This window comes from Apis mellifera, linkage group LG2 (assembly GCF_003254395.2).
Source record: "Apis mellifera strain DH4 linkage group LG2, Amel_HAv3.1, whole genome shotgun sequence".
Taxonomy (NCBI): Eukaryota; Metazoa; Arthropoda; class Insecta; order Hymenoptera; family Apidae; genus Apis; species Apis mellifera.
The window spans coordinates 2,186,935-2,205,000 of NC_037639.1; the positions used below are offsets into that span (position 1 = coordinate 2,186,935).

The 18,066-nt window shown below is 19.0% G+C and overlaps 1 protein-coding gene across 18 annotated transcripts in view; it reads right to left on the minus strand.

Annotated features, from left to right (window-relative positions):
* Nucleotides 1-18,066, minus strand: part of LOC412594 — a 139,761-nt gene that overhangs the window by 59,472 nt on the left and 62,223 nt on the right. For 15 of the 18 annotated variants that reach the window (XR_003304118.1, XM_026438922.1, XM_026438928.1 and 12 more), the window contains one exon: nt 11,750-11,892. Coding sequence is in view for 17 of the 18 variants with exons in the window: in XM_026438922.1 (XP_026294707.1) it covers nt 11,750-11,892 (143 nt within the window). In the remaining variant the exon portion in view is untranslated. The remainder of the gene's footprint in view (nt 1-11,749; nt 11,893-18,066) is intronic. The other 3 variants (XM_026438929.1, XM_026438921.1, XM_026438920.1) reach the window with 1 other exon arrangement.

The window sequence follows — 18,066 nt, forward strand, 5'->3', positions numbered from 1 at the left end:
GTCAGACAATTCAGATTTTATTTTTAACATCTTGAGTATCTTCAATAGTCTAACAATTATTTATGAACGAGTACAATTCCCTAATACTTTCCAGATTTTAAATAGAGATATAACAACAATGATCACTTCACAAGTTACACTTGCGTGCCTAGTGCGACGGACCGTGAAAGCGAGCACAAAACTCTCTATGCATTGCGACGCGACTCCACAAAACCGCCCTCCAATACAACTATAGACTAATCTATCTAATCTCTTTCATTTTTTCGAAAATAATAATTGGAAGAAAAATAACAGGCCGGCGACAATTTTCAGATCAAATCAGTTAGAATAAAAATAGAATTCAATGATACAGTTCGCATTAAAGTTTAGATCAGTTCGCAGATCATTAGAATTATTGTAATGATCAATTAGCTGCAAACAGTTAAAATAAACTCAAAGCTCATAATATAAATGATTATACTATTCTACGATAATAAGTGATCTTCGGAGTAATCAATTCAAGCAATATTGAATATTTATGCAATATTCAAAGTCACTCAGTCTAAACTTTAAAATCTAAACTTTAACATATTATAAGAAAAACAAATAAAAAAAAATTGATTTTAAGTGCAAAAATTATTATAAGAAAGTATAATATATAAAAGTTATAATATTTTAAAATAATTATCTTACAATGTCTAAAAATAAAATGTTTAATTGATAAATGACAATATTTTTTGCAAACTAATAAATGATATTAAATAATTATATAATTTTAATAAATGTATTTTACATAATGACAAAGCAAAAATAAAAGCTTAAGAAAATTACACAAAAGAAAATTTATTTAGATATTATTTAGATATTATTGTGTTGTTCAAATATTAAATTAACAAGATATTCAAAAAAACAAAAATAAATGTGCAAAGAACAAGATTTTTAAAAATTAATGAATTACAAAAATAAACAAATAAATAAATAAATTATAACAGAATGTGAAAATGACATTGTTGTCTGATAAAAAGAAAAGGATTTAATGGAACATCATAATTCAATGAACAAGAAATTTTGAAAAAAATATTTTTTTAGAATATCTCTATATTAAAATATATTCTTTGTAAAATCAATATAAAATAGTATGAAATGTATATAAGAAATGTATACAAGACACAAGTCAATAAAAACATGAGGAAACATCAAATTTATAAAATATAACAAAAAATTTTATGATGAATTATATACAAATGACAAAAGATTTGAAATTTTTATCAATAAATTTGCAAAAATAATTGGATATAATTTAAAAAATATTGAAAATAATAAGAAAAATAAAATTCATACATGAAATAAAATTGCATCATAATTATTCTAAATAACTAATCATTTATTTTTTTTTAAATTATTTATTTATTTTAAAAAAATTAATAATTATTCTCTTAATTTACAACACAAATTCATGAATAATCAATGTTTTCGAGTTTTTAGAGAATCTTAACTAAAAAAAAATAAAAATCTTAACAGAACAGAAATAGTAAATAGAAAATTTTAGAAATTTTTAACAACAATTCGAAATAGATCAAAGGAATTTCTTATATATGCTATTTTTAAAATTGAAATATGGAATAAAAGAATAATTGAATATTGTAAATATAATAATTGTAAATAGAAAAGAAGTATTTCTATCCAATATATATATATATATATATATATATATATATATATATATATATACATATATATATGTATATATATATCCATAAAAGAAAATTAATATACAAAATTGTAAATTATTATATTACATTTAATTTATCAATTTTTCCAAAATGCTTAAAAGCGAGAATCTCTTTTCTTTCAGATTTTGATTTGAAAACATTGGTTGTATTATTATTGCATAATAATTCGTGTTTATTTTTTATTATAAGTATATATATTTAATTATTTTTATATTTTTATATGCGTAAGAAATTCGTGTGACATATAAATGTTTATAAAAAAACATTAATGTTTAAATGTTTAAATAAAAACTATATTATTATTATTGAATTTATTACTGAAATAAGAAAAATAAAATTTGTATAATGTTTATATATAATTTGTATATGTTACATATTTTTATATGTAAATTTATATATATGTTGATTTTTTTTATTAAAATTTTTTCAGGGAAAATAATATAATTATGTTTGAATCAAATTGAATTGAACAGATCAATGTTTATCTTTATCTTATTTGTATTCTATGTTATTTTATTATGAAGACATTGTAACGAAATAATTGAAATTTACTATTCGAATAATGAAAATTCAATATTTGTATTTCTATTATAAATAATATTACATATTATCTACCACAAATATATAGAAAGATTGAAAAGAATTGATATATAGAAAAATTTGATACATTTTTATATTTTTCACATTAAAAACAAAAAAGAAATACTTCAATATAAAATGTTTTGTATAAATATTAGAATAAGATTGTTTTAAGCAAATCTATTAATATAAAATTATTTAAAGAGATACATTTTTATGTTGAAAAATATAAGTTTTTATTTAATTTATACAAGGTTTTTATTAAATATTGATTTTTATGAAATATCAATAATTTTACTTTCGTTTTTTTTCAGTTTAAGATTAAATATTGTTACGATTATTATTTTAAAATTGGAAACGTATAAAATATATAGTCAAGAAAGGTTTGATACATACATTATATAATAGAATAAATTATATTTATATAATTTAAGTTTGCATAATCCATAATATTCAACAAACAAATTATGATGGAAATTTATATTTTAATAAATATAATTTAAATAAAAATCTAAAAGTTGTCAAATAAATTCACCAATGATTTAAAAATACTGTATTGAAAATTATTAATGAAAATAAATTAATAAGAATGACTAAATAATATAATAATACAATAAGAATAAAAAATACAATAAAATAACTTTATCTAAATATATAATTAAATATAATATAAAAATAATAAAAATATAATTTTTTATCTAAATTTCATAATATTGAAAATATTTATAAATGAAAAAGAAAAATTATTAATTTGCAAAATATTTATTAATTTCAGTAAATCTTAATTATATATTTGTTATATATGTTAATATTAATATTATAAACTTTGAGAATGACACAGATATTGAGAGCATAGATGAAAATAAAAAAATAGAGCTTGTATTTATTGCAATTCTTATATTTCAAAACTAAATTGAATTTAATATCAAATATGTTCCAAATATATGCATAATATGCTGATATAAACATTCGAACAAAAATGTTTCATTTGTGAAATTTATATGAAATAAATTATTTTATTTTTACGTCGCATATTTCTCACAATTATGTATCGACTTTCTTATAGATTAGTAGATTTGAGATATTTTATATTATTTACAAAAAAATATTTTTTAAATATATTTTTTATTTAAATTTAAAAAAAATATATGTTCGTTTTTGTTAATAGAATAATAAAACGTTGAATATAAATATGGAAAAAAATTATTAAAATATTATTTACTTTTTTTATAATCTTATACAATCTTTCTTTTTCAGAAATGTATCAATCTATTTGTTCTCTATTCTCAAATACACATCAACCTATTAATTTTTTCAACTTTTATTTTCGCTTTTATTATTTTATACAAATATTCGATATAACAAACGAATTAAAGTGAAAATTAAAATGAAGCTGTATATTATCTATTAAGAAGGTTTTTTAGATTGAAACTATAATATATTTCTAACATATTATAACAATACATAATAACAGATGTAAGATTGGAATTTAATAACAATTTAATTTATTATTTTTCATTTTTCTCTCCATCTATTTTTTCTTTTCGATTAATTATTCATTCATGTAAGTTAACAAATTATTTTCAATAATATTTTGTTTATAATTGAGCTATGAAACCATAACTAAAAATGAAATTATAATAATATTAATTTATTGATAATATTTAATGAAATAATATTTAAATGCATTCTTTTAACCAAATAATCTTCATATAAAAATTGTTAGATATAATGAAGTTATAAGAAAATAATCATTTATCTAAATAATTATCTAAATAATTCGAAAAACATTAAATCATAAATTTAGGCAAATTTTAATCAAAATTTAATAATTGAAATTAAGAATAATTAAGAATAAAATTATTCAACAAGAATAAAAATTCAACAAGTTATTTCAATAATTATATGAAGAATGAATAAATTATAATATAATAACAACTAAACAAATAAATATTATTCAAGCATTTTAATAAATTTATAATTATTTAAAATAACTTTATTTAAAATTTTTAACTTTTTTAACTTTTAGTTAATATCTAATCAATCAATAAGAGCTTGCAAAATTTACTTATTCAGAGAAATCTTCACGTGGAATCTTCTCTTTATTTTTGGTTATTGAACTCGTTAAACCAAACAAAGATGCTGCTGTCTAAAATAGCACTGCTTTTGGAAGAGGAAATGATATTTGAATTTGTAATATAATATAATTGAATATAATTTAAAATATCTCAATCTAGCAGGAATGCAATATGATCCCAAATTGAAAAGAAACATGTTCCAGATATAGCTGCCTTAACAGCATCCAGCATTATTCTATGATCAAGAAAATTTATAATAAATATAAAAATATATGATTAATTTTTGATTATCATCGATTCTTTGTGAAAAATTTCTGGAATTTGGTATCGCAAATAGGAAAATGTGAATAATTATGATCTTATTGACTATTTTTGTATTTCATTGGAAACTCACTCATTAAACTAAGGAAAGGATTTTCTGAAGACACAAGCCTGATTTGAGGAAGAATTTCTTTGTTGTGAGCATTGTTGTGAACACATCTTTGACTGCCGGATATAAGAAATAGATAGTTTTCTTGTAACGCTACATTGTGTTTTGATCATTGGACATGATTATTTATTGTAGCATTGTAAAAATCACATCTAATTAATATTTCGTCATGAATATGTTATACTCTGACTGTCGGATGTGATAAATAGATTTTTCTATAATTACGCATCTAGTCATCTGATACAATCATTTATTGTGATATAAAAATCTAGTTCTTGTATAGACATACGTACTGCACTTGTATTACAGTTTATTTATCATTAAGAAAATAGAAATAGTCACAAGCAACAGCTTCTATACGCATAAATGTATATTTCGAAAAAGCATTCAGCATGTATATACATACACCTAACAAACTTACACCCACCATTATCGTGGATATGAATTCAGTTATAACTTAATATATAATCTCATATTATTAAAAAAAAGGAAAAAAAAATAATTAAATACATATTATTATTTTATTATTTAAATTTCAAATTATTCAATTTTATCAACTAAGCACCATTTGCGACTTCCTTTGAACTCATTGATTATTTTTATTTTCAAATGTTATTGAATATCATTATACATACTAACTTAATTATATCTGCAAATTTTTAGAAATAAGATAGAAGGAAAAGCTCCAAATATAAAATTTTAGCTTTGAGTCTTTATTAATTTCCGAAATATTAATAAAAAACTTTTCTTACTTCTTCATTTATTTTTCAAAACTATAAGAAAACAATCATACTTCTAAAGAATTTTTTCTTCGGGTATTATATTTAGCTTCACTATCAGAGGATATAATACTTCTTCATTTCTTTGCTGCTTATAATGCATATATCATATTTCATATGTTTAATTTCATCGAGTATACATGAAGCAATGACTAATTTATTCCAGGAAAGATTAAGATTAATAATCTTAATTATCGATCAAAATTGAAAATATGAGAAAAAAGAGTAGAAAGATCTAATTAAAAAATATATTATAAATTAATAATTCAAAAATATATATTGTTAAAAGCATGACATATAATATGGAATATCATGGTCGATAAAAATTATGGCACAAGAGATAATTATCGAAATATAATTAATGAAATATAAAAATGATTAAAGACTGAATTGATCAACTGGAATCAAAATTAACATATTGCTCTCTGTTCTTCTCGAAAATATTGTATTCTATAATAAACTTAAAATTATCATTGTATAAGTAATTCTAAATTAATATTAAATTATAATTGATGCACAAATAAAATTATCATGAAAGAACAAGAAATAAATGAATGCAACATTGGACACTGATCAGATTGGGAAAATTTTTCTTAAAAAAAAGAAAAGGATTCCTCCATTCTCTGACAGAAATTTTCTTGGAAGAAAGTTCGCTTCTTATAATATTGATGATTGATTTAGAAAAATGTTATTAAAGAACAATTAACAAAATAATATCATCTTAGAAATAATTATTGATAATAAAGGAATACCAACAAATTCTATAGAAATAAGCAGCGATGGAAAAAGTGAAAATCCAATGACAAGAAATAGTAGATGAACGAATCGTTCGTTTCGAAGAGCAAATCTAGCAAATCAATGGATCATTATTTTTTATATTTAATCCTAGAATATTTAAACAGCAGAAACGGGAAAGACAACTGCCTTTCTAAATAATAAAAATTATGTAACTATATTTGAACAGATAATTATTCTCGCTAATACTTTATTTTCAAACTCTCATTTGTCAGCATTTGCAAAGTTACATATCACTTAAATATGTGGTAAAATATCATATTTTGATAGACTTTTATCTTAAAAAGAATTCGCAATTCAAAATGATGGTGTAGACAAATGCGTGGGAAGAGATAACTAAGACTTGACTTGATTACTTTATTTAAAAGATTTGGCGCGAAGCATATTAATTTTTCTTCTTGCCGATTGTATTTCCAATCATTCATAATCAAGTTCAATTGAATTCCGTTTTAGTGCAAAAAATTTATTATCAAATTTAAATTATATTGTAGTTCAAAATTATCGTCAGCGAAGAGAGGGATCGATCTTAGCGTTGGTTGCCGAAATTGAAAAATTAATTCAAATGATTTTTATTGATTATCTCTCAGAAACGCAGGATAAATTGGATACATCTCAATTTGTTATAGCATTGATCAACGAAAAAATTAAAAATTTCTTTCTCTCAGAGATTTCGTATGTATGAGGACTACTATTACTAAAGTTCTGAAGATAGAAGCTGACCAGATTATATTTTGAGAAGAAAAAAAAATCAAAATTAAAATATAAATCCATTTTTGTTTTTGTATTACAAGATAAAAAGAAAGCAAGAAAGAAGTAATAAAGTTATATGCAACAAGGATTTCCAGAAAGATTATTATAAAAAGAAGAAAAATTAGAAATCGATGTAAAGAGGAAATCTCTGGCTTTGATTCCTGTTGTCCTCATTATATTGAAAATAAATCTATTTTTAAACTTATTGATTGTCGAGGAAAATCAACAATAAAAAAATTAAAATAATTATTAATAATAATTATTTATTAAATAATAATTATTGATACGAAATCAAGTTTAAACCTATTAAAAACGGATCATGAAAGATCATAGATTTAGAAACTGAAATTTTTTTTTTTAAACTTCGTTTAATCGATATAATTAATTAATTCGATATATTTAATTTCAATGATATATATTTAATTTCGATAAATTCAATAATATACATATAACGATATATTTAATTTTGATATTCAGCAGTTTATACTATGATATTCCATATAGTAACTGTCATATTTCTAATATATAATTCATATTAAAAGATTTGATCACATAGCTAAAAGTGAAGCGCATAATTTCCTAATCACGATTCATAATCTGCAGATATTCATAATTGAATTTCATTTCATTATGTTCTCAAGAATTTTATGTATTAGTAACAAATTTTATCATGATATTTAATAATATTGGGTTGGCAACTAAGTAATTGCGGATTTCACTCATAGATAGCTTCAGTTGAATTTTTAGGTTTGCTGGCGTAATCCAAATGTAAAACACATTTTGTTATTTGATAGTTGGCAATTCAGCTGTCAATCAGTAAAAAAAGTTTTTTGGTCGGTTGCGTAGTTTTCGTTTGGCGTTCGTTGAAAAATGGAAAATCAAAAGGAATATTATCGTCATATTTTGCTTTTTTATTTTCGCAAAGGGAAAAACGCATCGCAAGCTCACAAAAAGTTATATGCTGTTTATGGCGACGAAGCCTTAAAAGAATGGCAGTGTCAAAATTGGTTTGACAAATTTCGTTCTGGTGATTTTTCATTCAAAGACGAAAAATGCTCTGATCGTACAGTTGAAGTTGATGACGACCTAATCAAAGCAATAATCGATTCGGATCGTCACAGTACAACTCGTGAGATTACAGAGAAGCTTCATGTATCACATACATGCATTGAAAACCACTTAAAACAACTTGGCTATGTTCAAAAACTCGATACATGGGTTCCTCACGAACTGAAAGAAAAGCATTTAACGCAATGCATTAACAGCTGCGATTTACTAAAGAAACGTAATGAAAATGATCCATTTTTAAAACGACTGATAACTGGCGATGAAAAATGGGTTGTTTATAACAATATCAAGCGGAAAAGATCATGGAGCAGGCCACGTGAACCAGGTCAAACAACATCAAAAGCTGATATTCATCAAAAGAAGGTTTTGTTATCAGTTTGGTGGGATTACAAAGGAATTGTCTATTTTGAACTCTTTTGAACCACCCAACCGAACGATTAATTCTACATTGAAATTAAACAATGCAGTTGAAGAAAAGCGTCCCGAATTGACAAATCGAAAAAGTGTTGTATTCCATCATGACAATGCAAGGCCACACACATCTTTGGTCACTCGGCAAAAATTATTGGAGCTTGATTGAGATGTTTTGCCACATCTACCATATAGTCCTGACCTTGCACCATCTGATTACTTTTTGTTTCGATCTTTACAAAACTCCTTGAATGGTAAAAATTTCAATAATGATGATGATATCAAATCGTACCTGATTTAGTTTTTTGCTAATAAAAATCAGAAATTTTATGAACGTGGGATTATGATGCTGCCTGAAAGATGGCAAAAGGTCATTGATCAAAATGGGCAACACATTACAGAATAAAGTTATTTAGTTCTATGAAAAAATTGTCTTTGATTTTCTAAAAAAAATCCGCAAATTACTTAGTTGCCAACTCAATATAAAATTATGATTTATTGAATTAATATAAAATTATGATTTATTGAATTAATACAAAATTATGATTTATTCAATTAATATAAAATTGTATAAAAAAAATATTTTTTTATATAATTATAATATTTTTTGTCTAAAAAATTATTTACACTTTTATATAAAATTTGAATTACTATGTACCATATCATTTTCCAAAATTGACCTAAAAATATTTTGTCAACTTATTATGATTCTGTATATTCTATATATTCTGCATATTCATATTCTGTATATCATATTCATGTATCTTTTATAATTGTTACAACATTCGAAATTGATAAAAATTTTTGTAATAATTATTTTTTTCTATCTTTGTTTCATTTAATTTTTTTTCATTTATTTTTGAAATTGACTCTATGTTCAATTGTGTATATTATTATGTACATGTTTATATTTATCAAAAAATTTATGCGATTGCTTTATCATTTATTATCATTTCATTTTTTATCCTTATCCTTCATTTCTTATCTTCGTCTATAATACAGTATGTATATATATATATATATATATTATCCTATTAACTTTTTTCTTCGAGTTTATTTTTAATTATTTCATAAAATAAAATTTAATATGTATGATTTAATTTATAATTATAGATACATGATAATTATATAGTATAAATACTATATTCATTTTTAAATATATAAAATTAATAAATATATACATATACAGAATTGATTGTAAAACAAATATATATATATAGAATATATAAAATTATAAAAATATATTTTTTATTTTTATTTTCTTATATTCTAGATTTCCTTTAATAACTATTTGAGTATAAATAAAAATAAATATAAAAACTTTTTATTTATAAATATTACTTTTATAAAAAAAATTAATTTTCGCGTTTTACAAGTTATTTCGAGGAATATGCAGAAAACTAAAAAGTAAATTGTTGAAGAAGCAAAAATACATACAAATTTAAAAAATGTTTGTAATATAACAAAGCAATATATATATACAACAAAACATATTAAATGAAAAAATTATATTTCTAAGATTTAACGAAAGAAAAACTATGTTTAAATCGATGTTGATTATTATAGGAAATAATTTTGTATATCAAGCATGTGAATAAACACATTAAATAGATAAATAATTAAATAAATATACACTTCGTATTAAAAAGAGTGATTTTATTTTTTAGAAAAAAAATGTTATTATCACAAAAGTTATTTACAGCAATTTTTTAATTGAAAAAGATATGAAAATTTTAAAATAGCTAATTCATTCATCATTAACCTAATATTATTAAAAATATTTTGTAACTTAAGAAATACTTAAAATAAGTTAAAACAACTCAATAACATTAATAAATTAAAAGAAAATATAATAAAAAAAAATGCATTATCTAAATAATATTAGAATTGACATTTTTTTATATACTCTTTATTATATATTAACTCTTTTATTATATATTTTATAAAATTTAAAAATTTCATATACTCATTTCCACTATTATATGCAAATAAAATTTTTTTTTTTTAATTTTTTTCTTTGAAATATATAAATAGATAGAATTATGTTTTTAATTCATGTAATTAAAATTATATATGTAACTAAAAATGAATATTTTGAATTTTGAAATGAATTATTTAATGAAATAATTTTCAAAAACAGAAAATAGAAAAGTTTTTTCTGATATTTTTTGATTTTTAAAATCAAATCTAAAACTTTTTTTGTATATGTATATAATATTCTTCGTTGTATATATATAATTGTATATATATATATAATATTCTTTGTAAGTTAACTATCCAAATTTAATGATAGTTAATTAATGATTTTAGATTATAAAAATTAATGTTATGTATGATAATAGCTATCTAAATAATGATTTTATTTAAAAAAAATGCAAAAGAAGATCTTTTACATTTATTAGAAGCAATTTATTAGAAAAATTTAAAAAATTTTTAAATGATCAACATATAAACTTAATTTAATTTAAGATAGAAAAGCACATAATTTTTTGCAATAATTGCAAGTTTATAATATTTATATATTTCATTTTATGTCTTAATTTATGTATTAGCTAATAATAGAATTATTATTATCATTAAAAACTATTCAAACATAGAAATATAAAATAATAATATATACATAAATATTATATAAAAATTAATTAAAAAAATAATACTAAATATAATATTTTATGTTTTATTTAATTTCAAAAAAATATTATCTGAAAAATAATTGAATATATACAATTATTTAGATAAAAAATTATTTGTATATACAAATTAATTAGTAATAAAATTACAACGAAAATATAATTTCTAATGTAATTCTAAAATTATAGAATAATGAAAATATAAGATGTCATATGACTTTAACATGTTAATTATAATTTTAATTTTAATTTTTTAACTTTTGTAAAAAGATTATTTGTAATTCAATATTAAAATATAATATGCACATTTTTATAAATCAATTGATTAAAATATTAAAAGATGAGGATATGTTTTCAAAGATTTAGTTTTCAAATTAGATTAATTTAATGTGGAATAATTAAAAAAATTTTTGGTATTAAAGAAATAAAAATGTAATTTTAAAGATGAGAAACGAAAAATTATAAAAAAAAACTTATACATAAAATATAAATATAGAAATGATAGTGACAAGCGTACCTTTATCCTAGATACAGCTTCTTCTGCTTGGCACATGCGTGTAGATTTGGTAGGTTCTCCTTCACAAACAAGTTGAGTAGATCCCAGGTATCGCGCTCGAAACAACACTCCTTCAATTAAGACTGAAGAATCATTGAGAAGAGCTGAAATATTCACAGAAATTTATCAATTAAACTTTTTATATGATTCATTATTCAAATTATTTACAAAATTTGTTTTATATTACAAAAATAGTAAAAAAATTTTAAAATTAAAACTTGAAGAAATTTAATTGAAAATATGTGAATTGGAATAGATATATAGAATAATTCATCAGATACTATTATTAATTTTTATCGTTATTATTATCTATAAAAAATGTTTCACGTGGAATTGAATAACTTCAGAAAAAATATATTTTGGTGATAATAATTCTTTTGTAAATGGAAAGATGTAAAGATCATTAACATTTTTAACAGGATATATTTTTTATTATATCAGTTATAACTTGATATTTTCTATAAAAAAAAAAATATTAACATTTTTATGAATGAAAAATAAAATATTAATTAATATTAAGTATTTATATATATAAAATATGTTCAACCATTAGTTTAAGAGATATTTTAAATTTTGTAAAATTTACTATATAAAAGTTAAGAAGTACGCGAAATGATATTCTACTATTCATGTTTTTCTAGGTAATACTAAATTTCTTTTTCATAGTTCACATAGTAAATTTTACAAATTTCTAGAATGATTTTTATTCTTTATTTTTTTTAATAGAAAATATCAAGTTATATCAAATAATGCAATAAAAAAATATAATCTCATTTAAAAGAATATTAATGACTTTCGTATATTATTTATGCTTAAAAAAACTTCATAATATTAGAGTATCTCTTTTTTTAAATCATTCAATTCTATCTAAAAAAATTTTCATTATCAATAATAAAATGAGATGATAATATTTGATAATATATATAATAATATTTGACATCCTGTATAAAATTTTTTTATTATTATTAATACAATAGAATCTCGATCATTCAAATTAATTTTTCAAAATCAACAAATAATTGAATTTTTCGAATAATTGAATAATTCATATGATTATATATGAAAAATTATAATTTTTTATATATTATTTTTTATTTATGCGTATTTATTCATATTTATATATTTTTATTTATTCATATTACATATATATATTTTATTTATGATTTTTGTTTTCCTAATCTTATTAAATTGCTAAATTGTACAATTTTTCAAAGTTAATAATATTTTCACGAAAATATTTTTTGTTTTATACTAATGACTATCTCTGATGTAATGAATACTTTAGAATACGCGAGAATATAATTTAGGTATTATCTTCAGGTATTATATTTTGCATTATTCTCTTCGTTAGAAATCTTTCAATATTCTTTAATTCTTTCAATAATTTTGTTCATCATTTATATCATTGTTCAAGCTACATCACTTTTATTATAATTTGTATATCTTAATATTTATATTCATAAAATTTTATAGAAATAATCAGATAATTAAGATTTAAATTATAATTGAGGTTCTATTATATATATAGTTTATATATTATTATAACTATATATTATCCTTTTTTATATTATAACTTATTATAACTAATTATAAACTATATATAACTATATATAGTTTATATATATTTATTATATAACTATTGCCACTTACCACGTACATCCAGCAGGAATGCAGCGAATGAAAAACAAATTTTTTAGATATTAGTATCATGAGTTAAAACGAATGATGATAGATATTAAATATCTAATGTCTATATTAACAATATTTTTAAAACTAACAGATAAGATCGTTAACTACAAAAAAATTAAAGAAGATTGAATGAAAGATATTAAAATTCTAACGTATTTTATATATATATATATATATATATATATATATATATATATATTATAAATAAATTGATCAATATCTGTTTTATAAGAAATACATTATATCCCAAACGTAAAAATTATTCTATTTAACAAACTATACTAAGTAAAATTATATATTGTTTAAAATGTGTTATTATATTTTGTATTATTGTTATTATTTTTATTTCTTTTATGATATTGACTAATGAGTATTCTATAAATATTTATTTTTCTTTAATAATTTATCTCCAATTCCGATTTCCAAAACTATTATGTTGTTATGAATGCTTTAGAATACATAAAAATATTTATATAATATTATTTGAAAGAATATTGTTTTCTACATTGTTCTCTTCTTTACAAGAGAATAAAAATTTCAAATTTGTATTTATGAATAGAAAAATTTTTTATATTCTGATTTTAATTATTTATTATATTCGCGAAAAGAAATAAAAAGTAAAATAAAAAAAATTAAAAAAGTTTAATTTTTACAATCGAAATTAATTTAATATCTCATATTTTTAGAATTAATTTTACAATTAAAAAGAACGAATAAAGATTAGATTCAATATTATAAATTTAAAATTATAAAAAAATATACTTATAAATTTTATGATTTATAAAATTTATGAATTATAAATTTTAAATTATATTAATATACTAATATAATGATTATATTTATGATCATTGTAAATTATATTGAAAATATTGAATAATTAAAATATATTAGATTGTGATAATTTGAATATTTAATATTAAATGTTACTTTGTAACTTCTCAAAATTATATATCAAATCAAAATATATCAAAATTTCATGTTAATTTAAATTACTATTACAATAATATTAATTATTTTATTACTTTATTTTGATATTTGTTAATTTATAAATAAAGTAGAATAGAAAATAACATAATATTATTTTTTTCTACTAATTTAAAAAAAATTCTAAATATCAAACAATAGAGATACCATTGTATTATTTAAATCTTAAATTTTAATTAAATATAAAATAAATGATTTTTATTGAAATTTTAAATTATGTATTTAAGAAATATAATAAATTATATATTAAATATCAACACAAGATTATTATATTTTATATTTAATATTTAATATTAAATATAAAATATAATATATAATAAAATAAATATATAATAAATATATAATAAAGTAAAAATTTTTGTAATTCAAATGAAAAAAAAAATTTTTTTAATAACATTTATGTCTTTATGTATTTATATGATATATATAATTATTTATATATGCAAATATTTTCTTCTAAAAATAATGAAAGAACTCTTATTTACTAATATGATATTAAAAATTATTTTAACATCAATATTAAAATAAATAAATATTATTCAACAATCAATAGATATTATGTAACAATCATTTTAAATAATTTTTGTCTTTTTTATATAGTTGAAAAATTATAATAAAAAAACACTTTCTAGAGATTAATAATTATAATTATTTCGATTCGTTTAATTGATTTTATATTTTATAATTTTATAAAATATTCCACAATTTTCTTTAATTATGATTATTATGTTCGATTCAATGAATTAAATTTTATATTTAGAATTTATATAGATAGGAAACAATAAAGTGTATAATATGCTAGAGTATCACATATTTTCATAAATATTTAATGATATATTTTGTAATTATGCATCGAGATTAGATAAAAATGTTGCATATTTTTTGCTATTTTGAATATATTATCGATGGAAAAATCAATAATTTTATTATTCAAAATATTATATCAAACATTTATTGTCTATTGTTTTTGTTTTTGTCTGTTTTTTTATCTTAATTAAAATTTTCTATGATTCATGTAATACATATTTCTATACAATGTAAATTACTTTGTCTATTATTGGTAAATAATGACTCATAAAAGAATATTTTTCTGATAAATATTTCATCACTCTTAAATCTATGTTTATATATATGTAACAAAATATGACATTTTGAAAATATCTGTTATGAATATCTGCTATCTTAATGAATAAATGGACGAACGAAATGCATGAAATATGAAACACTTCTTTCATTTGAAACATATAGTCAACATTTCATAGTAATTCAATATATTTTAATATTCAATACTAATATCGTTCTATTTGATATTAATGGATACAGATTTCCAGCAATAATACCAACTTTTTATACATTTTCTTCGTATTATATGTTTTTATTTTTCATGTTTCTTATTTTCAATATTTTTTATATTGATAAAGTTTATGTGAATATAAGAAAGAAGAAATAGATGTTTCTGATTAATTGTCCTTTGTATATTTCATATAGCTTCTTTTAAACATTAATTTGATCATATATATACATATATATATATATATATATATATATATATATAATGTGCTAATAAAAAATACATATATTATAATAAAAAATTAATGAGTGATGTAACAAATTTTTTAGAAAATAATCATAAAGAAAAAATCTATATATTAATACCATATTATTTTTCTAAAATCATTCAAACAATGTTTGAAACTTTTTTCATATTGTTAAAAATTCATAATTTTATAAATTTTATGTAATAAATCCATAACATTAGCGGGTATATATATATATATGTATATATTCTCACATTAGAAATTTATTTCTGTGTTTTAATGTTTATCTGGATGAAAAAATTCTATTTTTGTGTCAAAATTCAAGAATTTTTATAATATAATAATTTTATTTTTTATTATTTTTTTTGGTAAAATCTAATCGAATATTAATGTTTTTCTTTAACAATATCAGATTTTTTCTTTTTGAAAGATTTATAAATTTTTTTAGATATTTTTTCAATTATTCATTTATTAATTTTTTTATATTCCTTAATAATAATTCAATATCAATTTTTTCATTATTTATAATATAATGAATAAAATTTTATTTATCTCAACATGTTAAATAAAATTCTTGATTAAAAAGTTTTAGGATCTTTTATTTTAGTTAAAAATTTTTTAAAATCTTTTATATATATATATATATATATATATATATTTAAAAATAATAGAATGATTTACAGTATACATTTTCAATTATTTTTTATAAAATCATGATAAAACATTATCATATAAAAGAAAATATAAATTTTTTCCCTTATATATATTTATGTATAATAAATTTTTGAATCTAGAATATTGATTATGTGATAGATTGTAATATTCTATAATAAAAGAACTTCACATAAAAAATTTTTGATAATAATAATACAATAAATGCAATGATTCTATGAATTTTTAAATGAAATGTTATATAATCATTATATATCATTGAAAATCGTACAATTTGTGATAATTTCAAGATGTTATAACTGCATAAATAATAAATTATGTAGATTTCAAAATCATCATTAAAATTCAGAAACAGTTATTTTTGTATTTAAAAGGATATTAATATTACTTTTATTTTTTATTGTTTGAACAATTTTATACAGCTAAACATTTTATCTAATAACAATTTAAAGTACTTATTAATTCGTTAATTAAGAGTTATTGAAAATATATAAATTATATATGTATTTTTTTATTATTTTGATATTTAGAATCCACTTTTCAAAGAGACACATATTTTTATAAATATTTATATATATTTTTATAAAATATTTTTCAAAAAATATAAATAAATAAATTTTTTCATCTTGTTTTTGATATATCTCATTATGTACTATTGATTTTGTGCACTTCATTCCATGCTATTGAACTTTATTTTATATGTATATATATTCAAACATACAATAAAAATTATTTACTTTCAACAATAAAAATATAATACTTATATTATTCATATATATGTAATAATGTATCTATATTCTATGTCTGTTACTTATTAGAATGTATACTTTACTGGAGAGAAGATTTTATTTTTTTTTTTTTTATTTATAGAATTATATGATTTAATTCATATAAATGAGTTTTAATAAGTTTTCTAAAAATTATTTACTCGAATATCTTTAAAAATAAAATTTAAAAAAATTAAGACGAGAGAAATTAAGTTTTGAAAATAAAATTTTTTAAAAATTTATAAAACACAAAAAACGATAAAATTTCAAATTTAATTTTTTTCTATATTTTTTTTCTACTTCATATAATGTAATTTTTCCATACTTTTAGTAAATATTTTTATGATACTTTTCAAATTCATATAATGAAAATATGAATTATTAAGCTTTTATTTCTAAAGCTGTTTTCTGTTGGAAATTGCTTTGAGTAATTGTATATTATAAGAGAGACAACTCTGACATCTTGATCTAGATATATATTATCAAGGATATCATCTTAAAGAACTTTTTCTTATAATTTAATTGATAAATATTTATGTTCATTAAAAATTTATTAGAAAATAAATAAGTAAATAAAAAATAAAACAATTTTTATATTAATTTGTAATTTTTATATAAGAATAAGATC